The 24,964-nt window shown below is 40.7% G+C and overlaps 3 protein-coding genes and 1 non-coding gene across 7 annotated transcripts; 3 read left to right on the forward strand and 1 right to left on the reverse strand.

Moving 5' to 3' along the window:
* Positions 1-176: 176 nt before the first annotated feature.
* On the reverse strand, positions 177-6,599 carry hmox2b (heme oxygenase 2b). 2 transcript variants are annotated; one of them, XM_089018712.1, is made up of 7 exons: positions 6,469-6,599; positions 5,883-5,996; positions 5,169-5,257; positions 3,895-4,012; positions 3,295-3,786; positions 3,043-3,166; positions 177-1,703 (listed from the first exon to the last, which is right to left on the reverse strand). In XM_089018712.1, exons 3-7 carry the CDS (start codon positions 5,234-5,236, stop codon positions 1,576-1,578), a joined length of 930 nt encoding a protein of 309 aa, XP_088874838.1. In that variant the 5' UTR covers positions 5,237-5,257; positions 5,883-5,996; positions 6,469-6,599; the 3' UTR covers positions 177-1,575. The 2 variants fall into 2 exon arrangements, with proteins under 2 accessions (XP_088874838.1, XP_088874839.1); XM_089018713.1 differs by having other exon boundaries at positions 5,846-5,996.
* Positions 6,600-7,287: 688 nt separating this feature from the next.
* On the forward strand, positions 7,288-15,328 carry tedc2 (tubulin epsilon and delta complex 2). 2 transcript variants are annotated; one of them, XM_089019247.1, is made up of 9 exons: positions 7,288-7,533; positions 8,068-8,111; positions 8,590-9,073; positions 10,215-10,268; positions 10,353-10,431; positions 11,951-12,095; positions 12,735-12,821; positions 13,910-14,097; positions 15,052-15,328. In XM_089019247.1, exons 1-9 carry the CDS (start codon positions 7,430-7,432, stop codon positions 15,190-15,192), a joined length of 1,326 nt encoding a protein of 441 aa, XP_088875373.1. In that variant the 5' UTR covers positions 7,288-7,429; the 3' UTR covers positions 15,193-15,328. The 2 variants fall into 2 exon arrangements, with proteins under 2 accessions (XP_088875373.1, XP_088875374.1); XM_089019248.1 differs by having other exon boundaries at positions 7,288-7,483.
* Positions 7,626-7,699, forward strand: trnat-agu (transfer RNA threonine (anticodon AGU)). The gene has a single exon. It is a non-coding gene; the product is annotated as a tRNA-Thr (tRNA).
* On the forward strand, positions 15,298-23,915 carry LOC148885463 (transmembrane protein 100). 2 transcript variants are annotated; one of them, XM_089019249.1, is made up of 2 exons: positions 15,298-15,446; positions 19,913-23,915. In XM_089019249.1, exons 1-2 carry the CDS (start codon positions 15,338-15,340, stop codon positions 20,332-20,334), a joined length of 531 nt encoding a protein of 176 aa, XP_088875375.1. In that variant the 5' UTR covers positions 15,298-15,337; the 3' UTR covers positions 20,335-23,915. The 2 variants fall into 2 exon arrangements, with proteins under 2 accessions (XP_088875375.1, XP_088875376.1); XM_089019250.1 differs by lacking the exon at positions 15,298-15,446 and adding an exon at positions 15,851-16,727.
* Positions 23,916-24,964: the final 1,049 nt, after the last annotated feature.

Genomic DNA, 24,964 nt, shown 5'->3' on the forward strand with positions numbered 1-24,964 from the left:
GAGAAATAAATGACAATGTTTGGATAAAACAGTTGAAAAATGAACAAAGGCATATTCGACATTATGTTAGAGGAAAAAAAAACATACCATGGTACTTTTGGGCGGGGTGACTATCCTTGGAATATTTTTTTGTAACCGAGTTAGTTATTATACATTACATAAGCGAAAAGAAATACTTCCATGTCAGTCACGTGTTTATTTCACTAGACAGCAGTTTTCATGCACTATTCTATTCTATTTGTCCAGATAATGATAGCTGTAACACAAGTACATGCAAAGGTGTCAAAGCTCTCTGAATATGTATTACTCTATTAGCTAGCTAGGTAGCTACATAGCTAGCTAGGTAAATCCCCTAGTGTTATTTTGGATTTGTGGTGTGCCCTCTTGACCATTATATTAACCCAAAAGTATCCAAAAGAACACACACATGACTTGAAGTACTATTGACGGCCTAGTAGAATAGCATGAAAGTGTCCTATTAAAATGTGGGAGGGAGGAAAAAGTTGACAAATGCATCAAGGTTCAAAATAAAAATCACACAACTCTGCAATCATCAGGTGGACATGGTGTGGATAAACCAGCATACAGTATGAATCAAAGGCATCATAAATACAACAAACTGTTTTGTGACCCAACCTGAGGCAGTTACAACAAATACTCAAATAGACTTTCTATAAAACAGCAACTATGTAACTCGTTTGTCCACAACCTCATCATACTATAAGCTAAATATCATAACAGTATATTTATTATTAAAGCTCCTTTTGGATCGTAAACTGATCCGTCATTCAAGAAGTCAAACCTATTTTTTTCAGAAAGGCAGTTTTGTTAACGCACAAACTTATAATACCAATACTTCCCCACTTGCAATCATGTGTTTATCACCCCCATTGAACCGTTGATGCCCTAATCTTGTGCAGAGCGGAGATGCCATCTGTCAAGCAGGCATCTTCAGATTCCTATACGATATTGTGCTATATTCTATCAGTCATCCAATAAACATCTTAATGACCGGTGCTTTCTGTCGTTGCATAAATGACTATTATATGAAATAAGGTAGTCATCATTGAAGGCTGGTATAGGAATGATGAAATGGAATCATTTTTTTTTCTTTTAGTAGTAGGCAATTTTGAGAATGAATGCAAGGAATAAACTGCTCTATTTGTAAAACACGTCATCTTTCCTGAGTCGAATTAAGTCATGTATGGCCAAAAACACACTTCTTAAGAACGCTTGCGTGCATAGTATGTTTTTACCAAGCAATTATCATGAGGTACCATCTTTGTATCACCGTACATAAACCTGGGTAGCCATTATCTGTCAAATTAGGGGAAAATGAGAAAAAATCGGATGTCGGATGGATGGTGCAAAGGAGGTAGAAGGGGGGGGGTAAAAGGGAAGCATGATAGACAGCTCAGGGGTCACTATGGTCCTTAAGATCAACGCATTAGAACTCCAGTACCAAGTATATTTTCTATCTAAGGCTGCACGAGGCAACTTTGAATACACTTGGCTTGAGAAGCCTTCTTACTGCGTCCCGTCCTTCAGTGTTTTCCCCCCCTCGGATCCGAGCCCTCACATCAGATACCAGGCAGCCAGGCCGGCTAATGCGGCGAAGCATGTGGCGACGAGGACTTGACCAGTGGGATGACGCAAGATGGCCATGGCCAGCTGGCACGCGTATGCCATCCCACCCGATGCCGCTGAAAGGAGAGGATAAAATTAACAAAATCTAAAAATGTAAAGATTGCACGACTAAAACCAAACAGATGTTGAATAAGTACAAGTAAAGTCCAAGATTGCGCCTGAGTAGGTAGCCGTCAGCAAGTGCTTTTTTTTGCCTTGCTTTGCTTTTTTGGTTGTTTTTCTGTGTGCGTATGCGGAACTGTCGCGGCTGGGAATTGTGTGTGCTTTCAACATTTAGCTTGCAGCAGATGTGCACATTTCACCATGATGTCCCCGATCCACTAGTGAAAAGGACACTTTGAGCCTCTCCGTTTTCGAGCTTCATACAACAAAGAGGGTGGAGAAAGTGCCTAAGACTGAATGACTGTCTTTGTGCTGTCATATTTTGTTATTTAGTTATTTTGTTGTTGCTTTGACTTCAGGATGGCACCGCAATAGTGGTACCTTTCCTCTTCATTTTGTAACTTTGGATTGTATTGGATGTAATAATAATAATAAATTTCATTTCTAAGCGCCTTTCAAAACTCTCAAGGTCACTTTACAGTCACAGGATCAATTTTTCTGTGGGTGAGTAGTGGCAGCCACACGCGCTAGGGTTCACTCATCCGGAAGAAACTCAAAAAGATAGAAAGCTCGCAAGCCAGCTAATAGATAGCTAATAGCCAATAGCTAGCTAGATAGCCAATATATTTCCTGATTCAATTAGATAGCTTGCCAGGCATATAGCCAATAGATAGGTCTCTAATATAACTAATAGATAGCTAGCTAGCTAGCTAGCGAGTAATAATAATTCATTTCATTTATAAGTGCCTTTCAAAACTCTCATGGTCACTTTAGTCACAGGATCAGTTTTTCTGTGGGTAAGCAGTGGCAGCCACACGCGCCAGCGTTCCCTCACCTGGAAGTAACTTAAAAAAGATAGAAAGCCAGCAAGCTAGCTAATGTACATTCATTCGTCTCGCAGTGGAGAAATTTACATTTCACAGCAGCAAAGTTCTGAAAGGAAGATGAAAGGAAAGGAAGAAGTAGAAAAACAAAAACAGGAGCTGATGTAAAGGCATCCAATCATGTGGCGCCATCTTGAAGTAAAAACAAAAAACCAAATAGCAAATGACATGACAACACAAAGACACATTCATTCTTCAGCACTTGCTGTACCCCCTTTGTGACATGAAGCAGTTCTCGATTAAAGAGGAGAGGGTCAAAGTTGCTGTGAAATGTACATTTCTCTACTGCAAGACAAATAAAGGCCAATTCCAATCCAATCCAATAAAAGTTAAAATATTTTAGACAAAACAAACAAACTAAAAATTAGTTACTATAAAAAAGATGTGTTCACTAAAAACAAACGTGTACCCATTTTGCTTGCATAATAGGGACATTTGCTGGTGTCGCCTCCTGTATCTCCATGAACATGCATTCCTGCTTCAGAGACCTCCTCTTGAAAGGTTTTGCCTATTTCCTCCAGCTCCTCGAAAACCTGTCAGTGAAAACACAAAGATGATTTCCAGGAGCCTGACTGTACAAAATATTGTACTGATAAAGATTTTGCATGCATCCATGTATGCCCATGACCAGTTTGATCATTTTTGTCTCCGGTTATTTTACCTCAATATTGAATTTAAAAGCCTTGACAGCCTCGTCCACCAAGTTGTTCTTTGTCTCCACATCCAGTTCCAACTCATTCATGCGACTGCGGTAAAGCTGTTTGAAAGCCTTGGCACTATCGATGGCGTCAAACTGGTAGAACTCCACACCCTCTCCCGTGGGGGGGAGCTTCAAGGCTCTCTGCGCTACCTTCTTCAGCACCTGACCCCCAGACAGGTCGCCCATGTAGCGGGTGTAGGCGTGCGCCACCAGGAGCGCCGGGTCCTCCCAGCCCACTTCGTGGATGCGTTCCACGTAGCGCTGAGTGGCCGGGGAGCAGCTGATGTCACGCTTCCATTCAGGGCCGTAAAAGTATTCCAGGTCACGGGCCAGGGCCTCGTGGCGGTGGAGCTCGGATGGGAAATAAAGCGGGGCGAAATGGGGGTCGTCCTTGTTTCTTTCAATTTCCTCCTCCAAGGCGGTATAGGTGTAGTAGAGGGCTACGGCGCCCAGCTATCGGGGGGGGGGGGGGGGGGGGGGGGGGGGGGGGGGATATATCAAACATGATTTCACTTTTTTCATCAAACCCATCGATGTGGCTTTCATCTCCATATGACTCACTTTGAAAAGCTCTTTGCGGATTTGACCCTTGAGGAAGTCCTTCACAAATTGTGTATTCTCTGCCTTTTCATGAACATCTTTGGTACCAGCGGCCAGCATCTCCGATAAATCATCGGGCCTGTAGCGAGGAAAGGAATAATATACTTTGGTCACGTTAACATGGAAGCAATACGTCCAAACCTTTTTCTACAGCTTCGTGTTTGCTTTGAAAACTTAAAGGACAACCGTTGTACTAAGTTCATCCTGTCTACTTGATATCTAATTTTAAGCAGATTCTTTACTTACAGTGTAGGTGTTCAAATACCTGACATGTTTCGGCGACTACTTCCGCCTTTGTCAGAGTGTCACGGATGTTGTTATGACGTGCCATTTTCAGCTGGTGTTTATATGGTGTGTGCGTGTGTGTGCGTGTGCGTGTGTGTGTGTGTGTGTGTGTGTGTGTGTGTGTGTGTGTGTGTGTGTGTGTGTGTGTGTGTGTGTGTGTATATATATATATACACAGTAAAGTCTCGTTATATCGATATTCAAGGGAGTCCGAAAAAATATCGATATAACCGGGACTATCGATATATCCGACCCTGTTTGCATTCCTCATTAGGGTCGCGGGGGTTGCTGGAGCCTATCTCAGCTGTCTTCGGGCACAAGGCGGGTATATGTGTACACCCTGAATTGGTTGCCAGCCAATCGCAGGGTGTATATATATATATATATATATATATATATATATATATATATATATATATATATATATATATATATATATATATATATATATACACACACACACACACACAGTATATATATATATATATATATACGCACGGAGAAAATATTATGTGAAGTGCTTTGTTACAGCTGTTGTGAAGGCACCCCCCCCCCCCCCTTTGTTACAGTCAAGGCGCCCCCTGTGCGGCTGCCTCTACAGCAGCTCCTAACCCTTTTTACCTTTCAGTTCTTCTATTTTGTTTATTTATTGTATTTATATTATGCACAGAATACTTGTTTTAATCTTTTCACTCCTCCCTTTCAATTTTGCTGCTGTAGATTGCAAATTTACCCATTGTGGGACTATTAAAGGCTTTCTGATTCTGAAATCCAAAGGCCGAGTTGCTTCATCTTAAGTAAAATTTGTTTTGTAAAAAGATATCCAATTCGGGGAAAATGGACATCACAGCTGTGCTGCACATTTGAAAAATTATTCCATGTCGATATTACAATTCTGTATCTTCTGTTCTCTGCCTTAAAAAATGCTGCAAACACAAGGGAAGGTTCACCTCAGGGTGTCTCCTTTGTTCTCGTACACGGGCCCACCATTGGACATGCTCTCTGTTGTTGTGGCCATCTTATCTGACGATTACTACCCCTGGAAATAGTCAAGAAACCAAAAACATTACCTCCAAGTGGAACACCATACTACTTTTTTAATCAGCTAACATTTAGTAGAAAATAATATCACTCAAAAATCAAGGTTGCTATCAGATGAAAGCCAATCTCTTTTTCGTTAAAGGGCGCTACAGCTTGGCCAAGTGGGTGGTAGCGGTGGGGCGCTGATGTCTTGTGGTGCGTCGCATACACACAGTGGAGCATGTCATTGAGTGGTGTTCAATGCGACAGGGCATGTGATAGATAGTGATGAGTAATCACTTCGCCTTTGTGGTGTGTAAAGTTCACACAAAACGAGGAAATAACAAATTGCGGTTCACTGAAAAATGTGATGTGAAATTTTTGGAAGATATCTTATGTAGCACATGCTAAGTTTGTATTTTCGTCAATGGACATTAAAGCTCATGATTAAAAAAAAAAAAAAAAGTTACTAGCCAACTCCTAGCCAACAACTAGCACTCATCTCCTACTTGAATTATTTTCGTGGGATCACCTTTCACCTTTGCTTGAATCATATTGTATTCAAGTAACCATACTTACATGACCTAGTTTTAGCTTGACTACCCACCTCTGATTACACGCAGAAAAGGGTCGTCCAAATTTACCTAAGAGCCTGAGGATGCTTAGATCAGGATGAAGGATGGGCTTTTGTAGCCCTACTGTGTTGTTGTTGTCCCTGAGATTATGGTGATGGGGATGGTGCCAGAAGATTTCAGACTCTGCAAGGGTGACAACAGCAGCAGTTTGAAAGTTTATACAAACAGGCCTGGTTTACCAGTTAAATAGGACAGGTCTACAGACAACACGGTGGCTTTACCAACACGACTACTGGCAGACAGCAAAACAAAGCAGCAAAACAGCAGCAAAACAAAGGCCTTGTGTCATTTCACGAATATTCTCGACGCCATAGCTTTAATTTAGTCACAAATTGTCGATAAGAGACATTTTCAACTTTCATCTTAATACGACTGCGATATCGCTCCTTTGTTTTGGACGACATTGTATCTAAAACGTCATCATGATCATTGCTAACTGTGCTTGCTAATAAGACACAAGCTAATGCCTAACATGCACTCGTATAAATTCGGCAACAAGATGGACGACAGATTTGATATAAAAACATGTTTTATTTACTTCAGCGCTTCATATTTAAAACCGCATAATGGTGTGTATCTTTAACGCCGTACGAACCTTCACTCCAGCCACTACGCGTCGCTCGGGTGAAGGACAGAACACAAGCTAAACGTCGTCCACTGTGGAAGTCAAAATCAACAACTGCCCGGACGCTCGTTGGTCACGTGACATGACCATGTGGTTAAAAAAAAAAGCGTTTTATTAAAATAAACACAAACGATATATAGACATATAAATGAGAATCACAATTTTTGCGTGACCCATTAGCCACATCAGTCGAAAAAAACATGCCTGGACCCGATATATCTAACACATATCCTTACGAACTGTAGACACACAATTAAATCCATATAAGATTAACAAATACACACTTGTATGCATATGGGAGAGGCTGTGTGACAAACGAAGAAATGAGATAGTATTGTGGAGAGCACATTGGATAATAAAGTTGTACTTCACTTCTTTTCACCATCTTTATGATAGCAGATGGCTTCTTTGGTTGTTGGCACGGGGGTAAGATGATGAATGAGATGATGCATTCCTTCAAACAAGGGATGCAAGCTGCTGTATTTCCAGTAACTTTGTTTTGGGACCATTTCTATTCAATGCTAAGAGAATTAAATCAATTCCGGAACTTGATCGAGCGAAGTTAACTCCACGCGGGGCGAGAGGTGGCATTTCTCGCGAGAGTTGACACATCAAAACCACTTTGTGGCCTTCTGTCGTTTTAAACACGAACAAAAGTTATATTTATTCAAACAGGGTATAATAGTTTTAAGAATCGTCGATATTCACAGTACAGTACTATCTTTTGAAAGGCGCTTATAAATGAAATGTATTATTTATTTATTTTTTACTTTTAGTGGCTTGCTTCCGCCTACGTCATATGAATTCGTCTGCCGGCGATCAGTTTTTTAGAAGGGGAAGAAAAGATAACCGTCGGTGAGACGCTCGAACACTTTCAATCGACGACTCGTACTTTTAATGTTCATTAAAAGTGAAGAATATTCCAAGAAGCATGTCGCTGCTTTCCTATGCCGAGACAGCAATCAAGTCCTGCAAAGACGAACAGGCTAGGGTGAACGGCTTCATTCAATTATACAAAGGACTACTACAAAGTTTGTAAGTACAACACCTCACGAGACATTTTGACTAAATAATCGTGTAGATCCAGTTGCGATTGAATCGTACAAATACTGCCTCTTTTGGCACCTGGCGCTGTGGCTTAGTTGGTTAAAGCGCCTGTCTAGTAAACAGGAGATCCTGGGTTCGAATCCCAGCAGTGCCTATTTTGACGTAGTGATGAGTTTCATTCAAATCTATATAAAACTCTTGCTATAGTGATTTTATTGATATTGTCGGACATGAAGCTCAATGTATCACTGTCTTAATGAAAATCATATACAGTAAAGTCTCGTTATATCGATATCGGTTGTATCGATACTATTTCTATGCACACAAGGAGAAAATTACATGCGCGCAGGGTAGGATATATCGATAGTCCCGGTTATATCGATATTTTTCGGACTCCCGAGAATATCGATATAACGAGACTTTACTGTATTTGAGAAACAGGTTGAAAAGTCTATTGAAATCAAATTAGTATCAGTGTAATTTGATTCCTTGGTTTCATTTGATCCTGTCTTTACCCCATAGGACAGCTCCTGAAGAGCCAGAACCAACAAAAGATGGTTGGATAGGTAACGAAAAGTCAATGAAATGTATTTCTGTACAAAACAATTGAAAACGGTTGTGTTAACTTTTTGTGAGTCAGTTAGCTGAAATCTTAGATGCACCGTAATGGAATGTTGTCATGAACCCACACACATTTAGATACATTCGTGATGGCGTTATATTTAGGAAATACACACTTTGTTGCACCATACTGGGTGTTCTGGCTTGTCTATCCAGTTGTGGGCACCTCAATGAACTTCCATTATTCAGTGGGTGACCTAGAAGTCCATCATTATCTGTCTTCATTATTTTAGGCAGGCCCAGTCCATTAAAATAAGATTAGCAAACCTTAATTTGTCTCTCAATGGAGAAATTCCCTATTTACAGCAGCAAAACAAAGGAAACTATTTGAGGAAATACTGAGCAAATTAGATTGTGCAAGTGTACCGATTGGATATTTATAGTGTGTCTGTATACATTGTGAAATAATGTTTATCTTTTCAGACACAGCACCTTCATCCTCAGTAGCGACCGAAGACATGAAACTGCTTGAGGAAGCATTAGAAAAAGCTCTTCATGTGCGCACTGCTACGAGACCTTCCAGGAAAGAACACATGGGAAACAAAACTATTCATTTTCGAAAGGACCTGGCCACCTTACCCAAAGGTTCTTTTGCCCTCGAAGGAAATCAAATCACCAGCAAAGCCACCCTCACGTCTGCTAGTAGTGACAAAAAAGCGTCCAAAAAGCCTGTGATGTCATCCAGATCCTCAACCATTTCTGGAAAGCATCAAATGGCCACTAGTAAAAATATGCTGAAAATCCATTCAAAGACAGTACATCAGGATCTAAAAAATGTCCAGCAGACCGGCACGGTGAGCATTACAAATGGACGCATCACATCCAGTGGTGAGCTACAAGTTTTAGCTGCATCAACGTCACATGACGAAAGATGCACCGGAGATGACAGTCTTCCTCAACCTAGAAGGTACATGAGATCAACGGTGCCATGGAAAAGTATTTGCTCCCTTCCTAATTTCTACTTTCTTTGCATATTTGCAATGCACAAACATTTCAGCCCATCTTAGCTATCTGTTAGTTAGCTAGCGTCCTACCTATTTGAGTTACTTCCGGGTTGAGTGAATGCTGGCGCGTGTGGCTGCCGCTGCTCACCCGCAGAAAAAAACGATTTTCTGATTGTAAAGTGACCTTGAGAGTTTTGAAAGGCGCGTAGAAATGAAATGGATTATTATTATTATTATCATGCCTGAATCAATCCACAGCTGCCACTGTAAAAAAAGTGTAGTGTGATCTACTACACGTCCTGTACTGTACTAGAGGTGTCATACTGTTCAAATGTGCCTTTTTTCTTTTGTTCGCTCTTTGGCTCAACTTTCTTTTGTTCCATTTATCGTTTTTGTCTTTTCTCTTGACTTTATTCCTCTTTCTTTTTTTCCTCTCTTCAATTCTTTTTATTTATCTAGCTATCCAGTTATCTAGCTAGCTATCTAACTGGCTGGCTAGCTATCTTGTTAGCTATCTATGAGCTATATAGCTGTCTATCTATCTATCTATCTATCTATCTATCTATCTATCTATCTATCTATCTATCTATCTATCTATCTATCTATCTATCTATCTATCTATCTGCTATCTATTTGCTATCTATTAGCTATCTAGGTGGCTGGCTCACTATCTTGCTAGCTATCAGTTATCTATCAGCTAGCTAGCTCGCTTTCTATGTATTTGAGTTACTTCCGGGTGGAGTAAATCGCTGACGTGTGTGGCTGCCGCTGCTCATCCACTGAAAAACTTATCCTGTGACTGTAAAGTGACGTTGAGAGTTTTGAAAGGCTCTTATAAATGAAATGTATTATTATTATTATTATTATTATTAAGACAATTATTTTAATGTCACTTCGAGGCAACCCAAGAAAATATACAGGTTTTAAATGCCATTTTAATTTATTTGGACATTATTTCACAGCATAGTCATACATTTTATGTGATGTGAGAATCTGCCATGGAGAGAAAACATGCCCCTGACATCAAAATGGAGACTATGGAGTTTTAATACAACAGGGCAAAATTGTAAGGTAGCATTCCCATGTTTGTTTATCTCCTGCCAGCGCACAGAACGAGCAAAAGGAACAGTGGATCTATCTGAGGCTCAAACAAAACAGGTGAGCAAAATCTTTCTTTTACATGTTCGACTCCGGACCGGCTCGTTTTTCACTTTCTTATTTCACCGCTTCCTTCCTCGACAGAATGTGGGACAAAGCGCTGGCCGCTCAAAGGAAACCTGCGCCCGGGAGGAGTCGCTTCATGGAGAGAATGAGAGCAACGGTATATCCTTCCTCTTTTCTCATGACGTCTGTCAAATTGCTCTTGGAAAAGCCCCATGCACACACCCCCCCTGCTGTGTGTCACAGTTTTATTCACAGGACACTGTTTAGGTACTGTATACTTGATTGATCTACTCCAGATATTACAGACGTTTTTGGACACAATGAAGGGAATTTTTGATTGGCTGCAATATGATTGTGGTATTTATATTTATTAAAATCCTGACAACGACAATATATTTCAGATCCAATTAAATATAAATCAATGAATTGACTAATATGTTGTTTTTATGTCAATCGATGATATGGATTCTAAAATATACCCCCCTCCAAAATCACCACAATTCATTTAATTTAAATTTCAGAACTAGTTCAGGGAAAGTAAAAACACATTTCGCAACCCTTCTCCATCTTTGAAAAAATTCAGTTGGCAATGCAGCACTAGACTACTGGTGAGCACGTCCACCTCACAATCGAGATGCGTGTGAGATTTGCATGTTCACCTCTTGCTTGCGTAGGTTTTCTCTCCGGGGAATTCCTCCCACATTCCAAAGACATACATGTCAGTCTCATCGATGACTTTAAGCTATCTTTGGAATCACAGCCTGTATAGTGGATTCACCGTTTTATAATGCCGTTCGAATAAAAGCTTATTTCTGATAAAGTTGCCCTCAGTATAGCAAACAAGCATTCCAAGTGTTCCATGAATATTAAGTATAGTGCGGATTTCTGAAAAAAAGCAACACAAATGGACTGAAAGTACTACATGTATGACATTTGTTTTTTTTTTTCCAGCTCAAATTGATCCAGTTCATTGTTATTTCCCAATAGCAATAATCTATATCATTAATAACACGTCAAAGAAGTGCTTCAAAATGATTTTTTTGGCTGATGGACCAATTAAAAATTTCAACTCCCATGATTAGAAAGAAGTGACTGCGCAATCCATTTAATTCCATATTCAGCCTCGCAGATGCGTATGTGGAAAGTCGAAGCTTGGAATTGAAGTGGATTTATGTGGGACAGGAGAAGTGAGGCAATCTCCTTTCGTCAATGGATGCTACAGCTTTGCGTTTGCTTTCAACATTTAGCTTGTAGCAGGCGTGCAGCTTCTACCATGACGTTCCTGATCCACTGGGGAAAAGGACGCTTTGATAGTCTCTTTCATCTAGAACTGCTTCATACAACAATGAGTGTGCAGAAAGTGCTTCAGATTGAATGACTTTCTGTGTCTTTTGTGTTGTGTCCAATTATTTGTTATTAGTTTTTGTTGTTTTGATTTCAAGGTGGCGCCGCGAGAGTGGCTGCCTTTACAGCAGCTCCTGTATTTTGTTTCTTCTTTTATTTCTATCCTTTCATCTTACTTTCATCACTTTGCTGCTGTGAAATGTGCATTTCTCCACTGCGAGACTAAAAAAGGCTAGTCCAATCCAATCCAAAATGGATTGAGAAACTGCATTTGCTAAAGAAATATGAATACTTAACATATTCTGTTTCCTTTCTCAATGTGATGTTTATAGTTTCCTAAGGACTGGCCATCTGGAAGCCCGGAGCAGATTGGACATCTGGTTAGCAGACTGACTCACAGGGTTTATGAACTCGCCCAACGTTACCAGACAATGGACCTTCAGGGTCAACATAGCTCAGAGCAAGACGCGGAAGCGGGTAAAATCCTCAAAAACAACTAATTAGGAATGAATCGGGAAAAGCAAATTGAGCTGTTAGGTGGTGCAGGTTGACCTCCAAATTATTTTACGCAAATTTTTGTTGTTGGGGAAAAAAATGGAAGGGCAGCATAGTGGTCTAGTGGTTTGGGTGTCTGTCTCACTGAATGATTGAACGAATTCTCCTCCCACACTCCAAAATAGTTTGACTTTAGGTTAATTAAAGACTATTAATTGTTCAACTGACTACAAATTCATTGATTCATTCATTGATTCATTTTCTGAACCACTTTATCCTCACTCGAGTCGCAGGCGGTGCTGGAGACTTTCCCAGCCATCTTCAAGCCATAGACAGGGGACACCCTGAACCGAGAGCAAAGCATGAGAAGAGGGAGAACTTTACAATTTGAATTTCATCCTGGCGTTTTTATTTTTACTCTGACCTTGACATAAACCTGTGAGCTGGCAGGAAGTGGTTGCCTGTCTGAGAAACGTACACTGCCTCATATCTCATATCCATTTTTGTATGACTATGTCATACTTTTGTATGACGCATTTCCATTGGAAAAACTCACATTTCCTTTGCCTTAATGATTTATTTAAAATTATTTTGATTATCATTATTTTTGAATTACTGCAGGGATGAAAGAAAATTTGGGTCCAACGCCTGAAGGACTGCAAATGACAGCGGAGGAGCTGTGTCATGTTGCAGAGCAAGCAAAGCAAGGTATGAATTTCTTATTCTTTTTTTGTTGCTAATTTCCTGTTCAAGTGACCCAACAACATTGGTCATATTTTTATTTTGCGATGGATACCCTAATCCTTACCTCATTATCAAATTAAAGTGATACCTTCGTTAAATTTTTCGGTTTACGAACGTTAAATTTACGAAAAATTTACATTGGCATAAGAACTTTTTTCGGGATACACAAGGAGCTGCCTCAACGAGTGATGTGTCGTTCGCGAACGAGCCCGTTCTTCTAACAACATAATGGCAGCCGGCTTGTTTTGGTCCTCTATTTCCCGCCCCCAGTCATCGGTTAAAGCCACGTGATTGGTCAAGAATGCAGTAGTGAGGGTGTGGGGGTTACAGACAGAGAGAGGAGAGAGTGAAACCATTCTCCAAAAAAGACAATGGCTGGCAACAATTTTTTGTCTTCTATTCCCCGCCCCCAGTCTTCGGTTAAAACCATGCGATTGGTCAAGAACACAGCAGTGAGGGGAGGTGGTTTAAACATTGAAGAGACAGGCAGACGACAGTGACATCACAAAGATAAATTAAATGACTATATTATACAGTACAGTTTATTTCTTTAATTGTAACACCATAGCATGTTTATTATACATAAAATAAGGTATATTTTGTGTAGTTTTAAGGCTGGGAAAATTATAAAGTAGAAAGTAGAAAATTATGTTTTATGGGGACCTGGGAACAGACTATTCTCATTTTAATGATTTCCTATGGGAAATTATTTTTTGGGATACACACTTCGCCTTAAGCACTCCGTCTGGGAACCAATTAAGTTCGTAAGCCAAGGTATCACTGTACCTTCAATAATTCCTTTTTGGGGGGGTCCAATATCATTTGATGGGGTGGTCAGGTCATAATAATAATAATAATAATAATACAATTCATTTATAAGCGCCTTTCAACACTCTCGGGAGACGCAGCTTTGTATACAAGTTATTAAAAGTCAATTTTCAAACATGCGTCCAGTTAAAAGCCGTGGCCCGTCAAGCTATTTCAAGAGGCTGCATCAAACGTTTTCGGGTGACGGCTGCTCACGCTCTAAAAATAGCGCTGTTTTTCATCAGAGTGGGAAGCATGGGATCGATGGAGACCAGAGGGAGTTTGCCTTGACGCCACCAGGCCAGCGGAGGGTGAGGCGAACTCACACCGCCTCCCCATCACTATCACTTACGGCTCAGAATCTGAGCTGCGGCAGCTGGAAGCAACCAGGATGAGACTTGCCCTGCTGCAGCAAGAGCTTTACCACGAGCAGGTGAGTGCCCCTCAATTAGAAGGACATAAATATTTGAAAATGAAACGGCTCTGACAATTGCACGTGAGTGCTAAAGATCCAAGGCCAGCTGACTTCTCAGAGAGAAGTTGATTGTGCGACTGAATAAAAATAATGTAGTTGGGTTTTTCAAAGAGTTTCCATAAATGTGGGGTTTGCAAGATATCCCAAATAAGACAACCATTTCGAAGTTACCGGATTTTCCGATGTATAATGCGCACCCAAAAGATTTTCTTCCAAAGATGACCTTGCGCCTTATAGGGAGGTGCGCCTTATATGTGAAGTAATGTTGATCCACATGAGGTCTGGCAACTAGTGTCAGCAGCCACTGACGAACATTCGTTTGGCAATTTGCATACTCGGCACGTCAGCCAATCAGAAGCCTGTTTCGTGCTTCGGACTTTATAAGGTTGTTATAAGGTTGTGCATTTGAATGTCATTTTCCAAAGTAAATTAACAGAACATCAGCCCCAGAACAAACCTTCAAAAGAAGCTAACAAAATTTATGACGCTATAAAACGTAAACGTACATTATACCGTGACTGTAAAGTGTACTTGAGAGTTTTGAAAGGCGCTTAGAAAAAGGAGTCCATGTGGCTTGAGCAGACAACGCAACGAAAACATTGCATTGTGCACCATGATGACAAACGCCACTGGAGCAAAATCTTCAGCAAGGGATATTTACCATAAATTAAACAAGGGAGCATTTGTGTTAGCTACTTCCTTAATTTAAAAAAATCCCATGTACTGTGTGTGTGTGTGTGTGTGTGTGTGCGTGCGTGTGCGTGTGCGTGTGTGGGTGTGTGTGCGTTAAAAAAATGCAACAAACATGGACATTTTAAGAGATGTAAAAAATGAAAACCTGAATTTCCTGAAATATATGAATAATGGGAAGTTGAATGAAAATAAAATGATATTGCCTCGTGCATATGACAGGCTATGATTGATGCCCTGTTGTACCCACTGACCTTCATCGTCCCTTCAAGTCAGAACTACGCTGTGCTGAGAGACATGTACTCCCTCCTTGCTGAAGGAGGTGAACGTTTTCCTACTCTAGTCCTGCACCCAGAGTCATGATTGCCCTTCTTTTTAAATCATCAAGTAATTGTTTAGTATTACATTTTCTGAAGGAATTAGTTACACATTTCCATTTCTTTAATCATGTGTGAATTGTAGATCTGCAATAAAAACTAAATAAATAGAAGAACCTCAACATTTTTCAATGTCATGCCTTGTAACGTTGTTCATCCATTTCCTATTTTGCCGATACCGGGGCACTTTGGGAGTAAAAGAACCATCTCAAGTCAGAACTGAACCGACAATTAAGTCAAGTAAGTGAACCACTACATTATGCATGAGGTATTTGTTTGTTTACCGATATATATATATATATATATATATATATATATATATATATATATATATATATATATATATATATATATATATATATATATATATATATATATATATATATATATATATATATATATATATATATATATGTGTGTGTGTGTGTGTGTGTGTGTGTGTGTGTGTGTGTGTGTGTGTGTGTGTGTGTGTGTGTGTGTGTGTGTGTGTGTGTGTGTGTGTGTGTGTGTGTGTGTGTGTGTGTGTGTGTGTGTGTGTGTGTGTGTGTGCCATAAAATTGCATACATTGTGTTCATTTTCCCGGCACCAATTTAGTCTTAAAGTGGGAAGAATAACAGCCGGTTGTAAAGACTGAGATAGCAAATATCAAAGATTAAAATAAAATGTTGGATTAAAATTTCCAGACCTTGAATGGTGCCTCAGGGAATTCAGAGATGTCACGAAAATACCTCAATTGCATGTGTAAAATCTTGAACCTGAAAGTAATTCACCATCTGTAATCCAAAGGAATTCAGTACAGGCGGTCCCCAATTTACGAACGAGATACGTTCCGAATGATCGTTCGTAAGGTGAAGAAATTTAGTAAAATATATGCTCTATAAAGATACGTACATGTACAACTAGAGAGACTACTACGTTACTACAATTTTTTTTGTATATACCTTTATTCGTAACTCGAATGTTCGTAAGTAGGGGAGCATCTGTAATTGTGAGGTGAGGAGAGGAGAACATCAGAAGCCTTCGTGGAAGGCTCAGAGGGCTAGTAGCCGCAGATGCCGTATGGATACCCTCGGCCTTGCCAGACGGGGCGACAGGTGGCTCTATGTTGACGTAGCAGGACGTGGGTGTTTGAGGGCTGCTGAACACACCAAGGCTGAGATGATACACACGCCAGAGCTGCTTGGCCGTATGCTATGATCTGTAAATGCCAACATGTTCCCCTAGGGTGGGTTGTGAGGAAAAAAGCGGAAGTTCGAATGATCTGCTAAGTGAGTTTTAATCAATAAAAGCACTCAAGAAGCAGTCCGACTCAGTATTGAAAAGAAAAAGACAGTGGCAGATAGCGGCCAATACGACGCTTATTTCTACCGTAACGCACAAATGCATTTTAACTAGAGTGTAAGCAGGTGATCAGCTTCTCACCTTTTATTCCTATTGTGTTATTTTCCTGGGAGGAAGACACTCTCACTCTCATCAAAGGCGAAAATTTAGCGATCGACAGTTCTATGGCAAGCTACCAGGTAATGTTGCCTCAGGTTTGAGCATAATGGCAGTAAAGGCCCATGAAAAAAAATGTTGTGCTTGTCCATTTTGGCCAACAGGGTGTGAATGTGAGAGTGAAAGCTTTTCTACATGTGTCTTATGACTGCCCACAGTGTATATTGGAAGAATCATTAAACATGCAGATGGAAAAAGAATGAATTAGAGTTCCATGATTGGATTGGAGGAACTCACAGTGAAGAAATTTACATTTCACAGCAGCAAAATTATGAAAAGAAAAGGAAAGTAAACAAAGAAGTAGAAAAACAAAATACAGGAGCTGCTGTAAAGGCAGCCACTCTCGCGGCGCCATCTTGAAGTCAAAACAACAACAAAAACTCAATTAAAAATAATGTGACACAACACAGAAGACACGGACATTCATTATATAAAGCACTTTCTGCGCCCTCTTTGTTGTATGAAGCTGTTCTAGATGAAAGACAAGACAATCAAAGTGTCCTTTTCACCAGTGGATTAGGGATCTCATTGTGAAATGTGCACCTCTCCTACAAGCTAAATGTTGAAAGCAAAGACGAAGCTGTAGTATCCATTGACGAAAAGAGATTGTCTCACATCTCCTGTCCCACGTAAATCCGCTTCAATTCCAAGCTGCGACAGATCCACAAATTAGGGTGGGAAGCTCAAAATTGAAAAAAAATGGGTCTTTCTTTTTGGGGTTTCCTAATGCATATTATCAACAATTTTTCGTTCTTAGACAGGAATGGTGTGTGGGTGGGAAGCGGGGGTGGGGGGGATTTCCCACTTGACAGAGGTTAAAAAGAAAATCCACAGAAACCCAAAAGCTCCACCAGGAATCTCCGCTTGCACTTGAACATGTTGTTTTCTCCTCCAGCGCTCACAAAAACATTCCTGTCCTGCCGTTCCCTGCTTCGTTTCACTTCTGCTCCTCTCGAGTTCTCCTTTTGGACCAATAGCGTTGGCCGTTTAGTCACTGTGTTTATCTGATCGACTGCGTTTGGGCGTGCTGTGTTCTTTATTTCCATTTCCAGAATTCTCCTGAGTAACACGTTCTCCTTTCACAAAAGGGGGGAATTGTGGACAGTCTCTAACGGGAAAAGAGTGAACGCTATCTTATAAGATCTTACACAAATGGAAATGTGGTAGGCTTATGTATGAGAATATTAGGTACCGGTATCCAATTATGTCGTAATGTGGGCCTTGAGGAGCTGGCGTCCTTCTTATCAAATCATGACGAGACAGCCAAAGTCATGCTACTTCCTGCAATTTTTAATCCTTAATTCATTTTGGTCATATCTACTCTCCGGCCATGATATTGGATAACTAAGCACCACCTAAGGAACAATGTATGTCTGAGGATGCAAATCTGAATCTTGGCCTTCGTTCTGTCTCTTCGTTCCAAAGACACAGGAAGTGAGTTTAAAATGTTTGTCTATATCAAGGGTGTCAAACTGTTTTGTTTTGTCGCGGGCCACATTGTAGTTACGGTTTCCTTTCAGGGGTCGTTATGAATTTGGGGAAGCCATGAAAAGCTCTTTGGCTCAACTTTCTTTCATTCCATTTATCATTTTTGTCTTTTCTCTTGATTTTATTCTTATTTCTTTTTTCCTCTCTTCACTTCTTTTTATTTATCTAGCTATCCAGTTATCTGGCTAGCTATCTAGCTGACGGGCTGGCTGTCTTGTTAGCTATATAGCTATCTAGCTGGCTAGCTATCTAGGTGGCTGGCTAGCTATCTTGCTAGCTATCTATTAGCTGTCTATCAGCTTGCTAGCTTGCTTTCCATATATTTGAGTTCCTTCCGGGTTGAGTGAACGCTGGCGCGTGTGGCTGCCTCTGCTCACCCACTGAAAAACTTATCCTGTGACTGTTACTTCTGGGTTGAGTGAACGGTGGCGGGTGTGGCTGCCGCTGCTCTCCCGCAGAAAAAATATCCTCTGACTGGAAAGTGTCCCTGAGAGTTTTGAAAGGCGCTTATGAATGAAATGTAATGTATTATTATTATTATTATTATTATTATTATTATTATTATTATATTATTAATCCCCGCCACATTTTACATATAGAGCGCACGACAAATTCATGAATAACTAGTTTTCAAATCTGAAGTCAAAAATATTGAAAAATGATGTGGCGGACCACAATTGGCCCCCGGGCCTTGACTTTGACACCTGTAGTCTATATGTTGCAGTCTGCGATTGACTGGCAACCAGTTCAGTCTCCCGGCCAAAGTCAGCCAGAACAGCGGCCAGCTCACATATAATGACAATAACTGCTAATAAAATTAAGTGAGTGGGTAGATATTTTGGGACTTAATTGTTGTTGCTACATATTTGTAGCAACAATAGATCAGACGTGACTATCGTTGTTTGTGTCTTCTCCAACCAACACACATCAAACAGACAAACGGAGGGGGGCATTGCTCAGCGGTGACGTCACAGATAGAAAGAAAAGTCGCAAGGGTGCGTAGAGTGGGGAAGATAGATTTTTTTTATGGAAAAGTACAACGACTCTTTTGTCTTTTTCTTCAACAAGACCTGGCATCACGTGTGTTTATGTGAGTAGGTGGGAATGGGGAGTGGGCAGTCTTATATTGGTTGACATGTGCGGGAATGGTAAGCACTGTTTGTGAATGCGAACAGGGTGAAGACCTGGACTTGGTGTTTTAATAACCCTCCCCGTGTAGGCTTTCTCATTAAAATAAGTCGTCCACATGGAAACCCCCCTTCTGGTGCACCAGTAGCGAATAATCATGTGGGGGCGATGGCACACCTTTTTTATTGCAGAGTGGCGCAGTGGGTGTTAAATTTACGACAGTAAATGTCGCAGTTGGCTTCCGGGTTAATTGTTTTCCTACAGAATAACATTCACTGTACTATAATTGTGAAGTGTTAGTGGGGTGATACAGAGGGAAAAATGAGAGAACTGTTCACTCTCTTCTTCATTAACCCCCCCCTTGTGTCTTGCTTCCGGGTGGTGTGGCGTCACACAAAGGAACACCAATGGGAGTACTCGGACTTCTTCATAGCCCCGCCCTCTCCTCTCAGCCTCTTTATAAGTGCCTCACTGCTGCGTTCAGTTCCTGTGTACAATGTGCTGCCTCAGGGCTCGTGTTACCACAGTGAGGAGAGCGTAATGTTGTTTTAGGACCAATTTATCAGGAATATTCTCCTGTTATGATCTGCAGAGGCCTTTGTTGCTTCACAAAGGGGTTCAATCGATAATTCCCCTGCAGCGAGGATGGGCTGCAGCGCAGGGCCACTTGCGTCCCACCCGCAAGAGAGCCAGTCCCTAGAAGCCGGAGGCGCCAAAGTCCCGGAGGTGCTCTCCTCCTTGGAGCGTCTGTCCCAAGCCACGGGGGGCATGGAGAAGTCTTGGTACCGCTGCATCTTCCCATTTGGAATCATCTCTTTGGTGATTGGCGTGGCCGGGACGGGGGTAACCTACGCCTACAACGACCTGCCCCTGACCAGGGTGGTATCTTTGGTTCTGCTGGTCACTGGACTGTTGCTCCTGTTGATGGCCACTGCCTGCTGGACCGTCCACAAGAAAAAGAGGAGAAAAAAGAAAGAAGGGGGCCCATTCAACTTGGAACAGTGTCCAATGTAAAGCGAAAGGGGTGTGGAGGCAGTGTTGGTGGAACTTCATAAGCAGAGGGAGTGGACTGAAGAAACTGGCAATCCACCACCTGCACGTGCAAGTTTTTCTTCACTTCTCCCATCTTTGGGTATGACTGATACAGACACAGACATTCTAAATCTGTGGAGTCTGGACCATTCTGGATTGGCAAGGAAGGATCTGCTCTTTTATCATCAAGAGGAAGGTATCCCGTCTCAAAACAACCTCCAAGGAGACGCATCGCATTTGCATGGCACACCGCGTGGATATTTACACACACTGGCAAACGTCCCTTCGCTTAAGGCCTTAAGCAGAAGCGCCACCCGAGTCACGGCTGGCGTCACGGGACGCGTCAGTCGCTGCATTCCTTCCCGACTCGGGACAGGTGACTCTCCGAGAGAGCAGAGGGCTGAAGATGGCAACCCGATACGTGGGCCGAAAGAGCAGCGCACTCACGTCAGGGGACAGAGTCACTCCCCCTCGTCCTTTGACACCGCAGCAATGAATTGGGGGGGGCTTTTTTTAATGCAAGGGGGGAGTGGAACTAAGTCTGTAAGGATCCCAATGGTATTGAAGTGGACTACGCAGCATTGGAGAGAAGTTTTAAACAAAAAAAAAAACTCCAGGACTCAGAGGAACAGAAATATTCATCCCCAAATAAGTCTTTTGCGGCGACATACAGTCATACCTCGGTTTACGAACCCCTTGCCTTACGAACTTTTCGGTTTACAAATGATACATTTATGAAAATTTTACCTTGGCATATGAACTTTTTTCATACACAAAGCTGCCTCAATGAGTGATGTGTCCCGTTCTTCTAACAACAAAATGGCAGCCGACTGTTTTTGTCCTCTATTCCTTGCCCCCAGTCTTCGGTTAAAGCCATGTGATTGGTCAAGAACGCAGCAGTGAAGGGGGGGTGGTTTAAACATTAAAGAGACAGGCAGACGACAGAGAGAGAGTAAGGAAATGGACAGAAAACAGTGAAATTTGGACTCGTTTCAACTTTGATAGTTCAAAGGCAGGGTGTGAACTGCAAGGTTAAAATTCCCATCAAGCAGGCTCCACAAGCTATCTGTACACTTGATGCAAAAAGCTATCAACCCAGCTAAACAGAACACAATTGATGAGGAACAAGGTAAAATTATCGCAGAGAAAGCACCTACAAGGGATCATTCCTCAAGATGATGAAAGAAGATGGCTACGTTCCTCATCAAGTTTCATCAAGTGCTGATGAAACCGGCCACTCCATTCCATCAAGCCATCAACGACCATCACAAAGGTAAATAAAACGTCTTTATTATTATATAAAGTACAGTTTTTTTCTTTAATTATAATACCATAGCACATTTATTATACATAAAATAAGGTATATTTTGTGTAGTTTTAAGGCTTAGAAAATAAGAAAGTAGAAAATTGTGTTTTTATGGGGACCTGGGAACGGATTACTCTCATTTTAATGGTTTCCTATGGGAAATAAATTTTTGGGATACTAACTTTTCACCTTACACACTCTGTCTAAGAAACAACTAAGTTCGTAAGCCAAGGTATCACTGTAGTTCCTTCCAAGGTCTCTACGCGGGTTACCTCAAGCTGCGCCGGGATTACAGAAGGACACATGCCATCACAGGGACCCTAACTGATCACCCTCCCCGCTTCGTGCCTTGACCAAGCACACATGGAAAAAGGCTCTATCACATTCATATGTTTCCATACGAACTGGTGCCCCACTTGCCCTTGCTCTCAACCCTCACACTATTTTCCCAGGCAGCCCTTTCTCATCCACTCCATCTGCATCTGGACGTCTCCTGTGACTTGATCCCTATCGGTTTTCACAGCTGAAAACGGTTGTCGGACTTTATTGAAAAGGAACAAACTTGTCCAAATAAGCTAGCTCGAAGCCAATCTTGTCTCTTAATGATGACTTTTTTTTTCCTTTTGCGAGTCAATGTAGCATTGTAGAAGGAACTTTGGTTGGTTGTTTGTATCCGGGATGGTATTTTTCTTCTTTTTTTTACTCACTGTTGCAAACTCATGACCATAGATGAGTGCTGTATACAAATCAATGTACATTTTTTTTTATTTTCTAGTGTACATTTTTTATTTTCTAGTCAATAAAAAAGATAAAACGCGACATATGAGATACAAAAGTGTAGCATTATTAACTCATTCACTGCCAGACAGAGAGAGAGAGAATGCTAGCGTTTTTGTCATTGTCATTCGAATTCCAGGACCCAAAGAATATTGAGTTTTAGGACTACATAAACAAGACAGCAATCTTATACTTTCTTCTTTCATTAGAAGAAAAGAGTCTGGAGTTATATGAGCTCTAAAAAGGCAAATCCTGCCCCCTCGTGGGATGGAAAACCATTGCCAGAGGTCTGACCAGCTCTCCCATCAGGAAAAACCAAATCACAAACAAATTTAGCAATGGCGCTCCACGTCATATTTTCAATTGCCTAATAAATAAAAAATGTTCATTCCTAAGTTATATGGATCTGGAGTTATATGAGCTTGAAATGATGGTGGCTGTCCAAAATACAATGCAAATCATACATATTGGTTTATATAGCACTTTAATAACAGCTGAAGCTGGAACAAAGCACTAACATGGAAAAAAATGAAATGCTGCCCCTTTGTGGAAAAGAAAAACATTGCCAAAGGCCATGGCGAGCGCTTTATCGGCACCCAAGCATGAAAAGACAAAACCCGAACAAATCTGGGAATGGCGCTCTACGTCATATTTTCAATTCCCAAATTTGTGAATGGCAGTGAATGATTTAAAAGCATGAAATTGCCATTTTGAGAGATTTTTTTTCTTTTCTCTTGTGTCACTTGTAATGAAAATAGATACGAAAAACTCCCGATTAATACTGCTTTGAAAATATGTTGCGGTTGATGACCAACCTTCTGCAGCTGGGATAGATCCCAGCACGCCTGCGACCATTGTGAGGATAAAGTGGTTCACATAATGGATGGACTATGAGAAAGTGGTCATTGAGGTCAGATGGGAAGGAGGATGACAAAAAACAAGAGTGTTTATCATGTATGAGACTACCAGTCACAAAAAAAGAGAAGAGACCATTGAGAGTCACTGATGATAAAGATAATCTTTGTTTTTGTTTTCCCTTCTGCCTTTAAACATGAAAACTAAGGGGAAATCTACCTCTGTGTTGTGTGTATAGATGGGGGGTGTAATAATAACAATAACAATAATAATAATTATTATTATAATAATAATAATAATACATTTCATTTATAAGCGCCTTTCAAAACTCTCAAGGACAGTTTACAGTCACAGGATATTTTTTCTGCGGGTGAGCAGCGGCAGCCACACGCGCCAGCATTCACTCAACCCACACTGTAGTGCTCCTCTTCTGCCCCCAAGGACGGTCATGTTGTCTGCTTTTGCTGTTGGTGAAGCTCTATTATGGTTCTCGACATTCATTAACTTTATATTTGTACTGTGTATTTCTATGTAGATGTACATTTTACACTGATGTCAATAAATGTTCAACAAAATACTTATTCTCATTTTTTTCGTTTGATTTATTATTATTTTTTTTTTTACAAAGGGAAACATGGGTGACTAAATTTTTTTGGGCAATGCGTATGTGTGTGTGTGTAAGATGTTTGAGCAAAGTGGATGTGGAGGCTAACAGGGCCACAGAGCACATGTGGTGGAAGTTGTGAGTTGCTTTGCAGACCTCAGCATAGATGACAGGAAACAAGATGTGGGAGCATCTCATCCGCCTGTCCTTCTCCGCCACATTGTACGGGCTTGGTAGATAACCATATTTGATTTGTCATAAGATGTTTGAAGTAGATGGAGGAATGGAGGGATGGAGGCACAGCGATTTGATGTTTTAGTTGAGAGTTTCAAATAATAGTCATTTTGGCCCAGGAACGTGTACTGGATGTACACGTGCTTCATATTAAAGAAAAAATGATGTTGTTATATAAATAGAAGATATCATCTCAAATACAGTTATAATCTGCAAAGAATTATTTCGAGAATTTTATTTATTTTTATTTTACAAAGAAAAACAACAATTGTATTTGTCGATATTTCTATTCTCTGGGTGTGATTATTTGAAGGTGTGATTAAATCAGCCGATTGATTCCCATTTAGTGGTTGCTTTGTGTTTAATTGAGTGTACTGGGTAGGTTTCCATGGGAACGGTGGATGCATCCAGATTAAGAATATTAGAGCTTCTGTTCCATTCGATGTTGCTGACAAAGTTACAAGACAATTTGATTTTAAAACATAGGCTGGCATAAATAACCCGTCGAATCGAAATAATATATCATCATTGTGGTTCTACAGGCAAAATAATGTTTAATATATTTGTGAAAGCCGCCTTGACGTTTAAACATTAACACTGTACTTAAATTATTTAAGATAATATTTCAAATTATCTGTAGATTTAAATGACTATTTTTTTTTAATCTGTCATCTTTTCCTATGTTGTAAAAATTGAATATATATACCGTATGTATTATTTCTGCTTCCTACCTTGTTTAAAATAATTATTTCGAATTTACCCTCTGCCGAGAGTGTCTGTCTCTTTAAATCCCGTCCTTTAAATTGTACCTTGTTTTTCGTAACTACGTATACCAC

Source organism: Hippocampus bargibanti, linkage group LG17 (assembly GCF_051943395.1).
Source record: "Hippocampus bargibanti isolate YZ-2025 linkage group LG17, ASM5194339v1, whole genome shotgun sequence".
Classification (NCBI taxonomy): domain Eukaryota; kingdom Metazoa; phylum Chordata; class Actinopteri; order Syngnathiformes; family Syngnathidae; genus Hippocampus; species Hippocampus bargibanti.

Coding starts and splice junctions, on each gene's coding strand:
- hmox2b (XM_089018712.1), bottom strand. CDS start 5,236: ATGGCCACAACAACAGAGAGCATGTCCAATGGTGGGCCCGTGTACGAG. Junction 4,013..5,168: donor AACAAAGGAGACACCCTGAG/GTGAACCTTCCC, acceptor TCCTCGCTACAG/GCCCGATGATTTATCGGAGA. Junction 3,167..3,294: donor CTTTTAAATTCAATATTGAG/GTAAAATAACCG, acceptor TTTCACTGACAG/GTTTTCGAGGAGCTGGAGGA.
- LOC148885463 (XM_089019249.1), top strand. CDS start 15,338: ATGTCATGCCTTGTAACGTTGTTCATCCATTTCCTATTTTGCCGATAC. Junction 15,447..19,912: donor TGAACCGACAATTAAGTCAA/GTAAGTGAACCA, acceptor TATGATCTGCAG/AGGCCTTTGTTGCTTCACAA.
- tedc2 (XM_089019247.1), top strand. CDS start 7,430: ATGTCGCTGCTTTCCTATGCCGAGACAGCAATCAAGTCCTGCAAAGAC. Junction 9,074..10,214: donor AGTCTTCCTCAACCTAGAAG/GTACATGAGATC, acceptor ATCTCCTGCCAG/CGCACAGAACGAGCAAAAGG. Junction 12,096..12,734: donor AGAGCAAGACGCGGAAGCGG/GTAAAATCCTCA, acceptor GAATTACTGCAG/GGATGAAAGAAAATTTGGGT.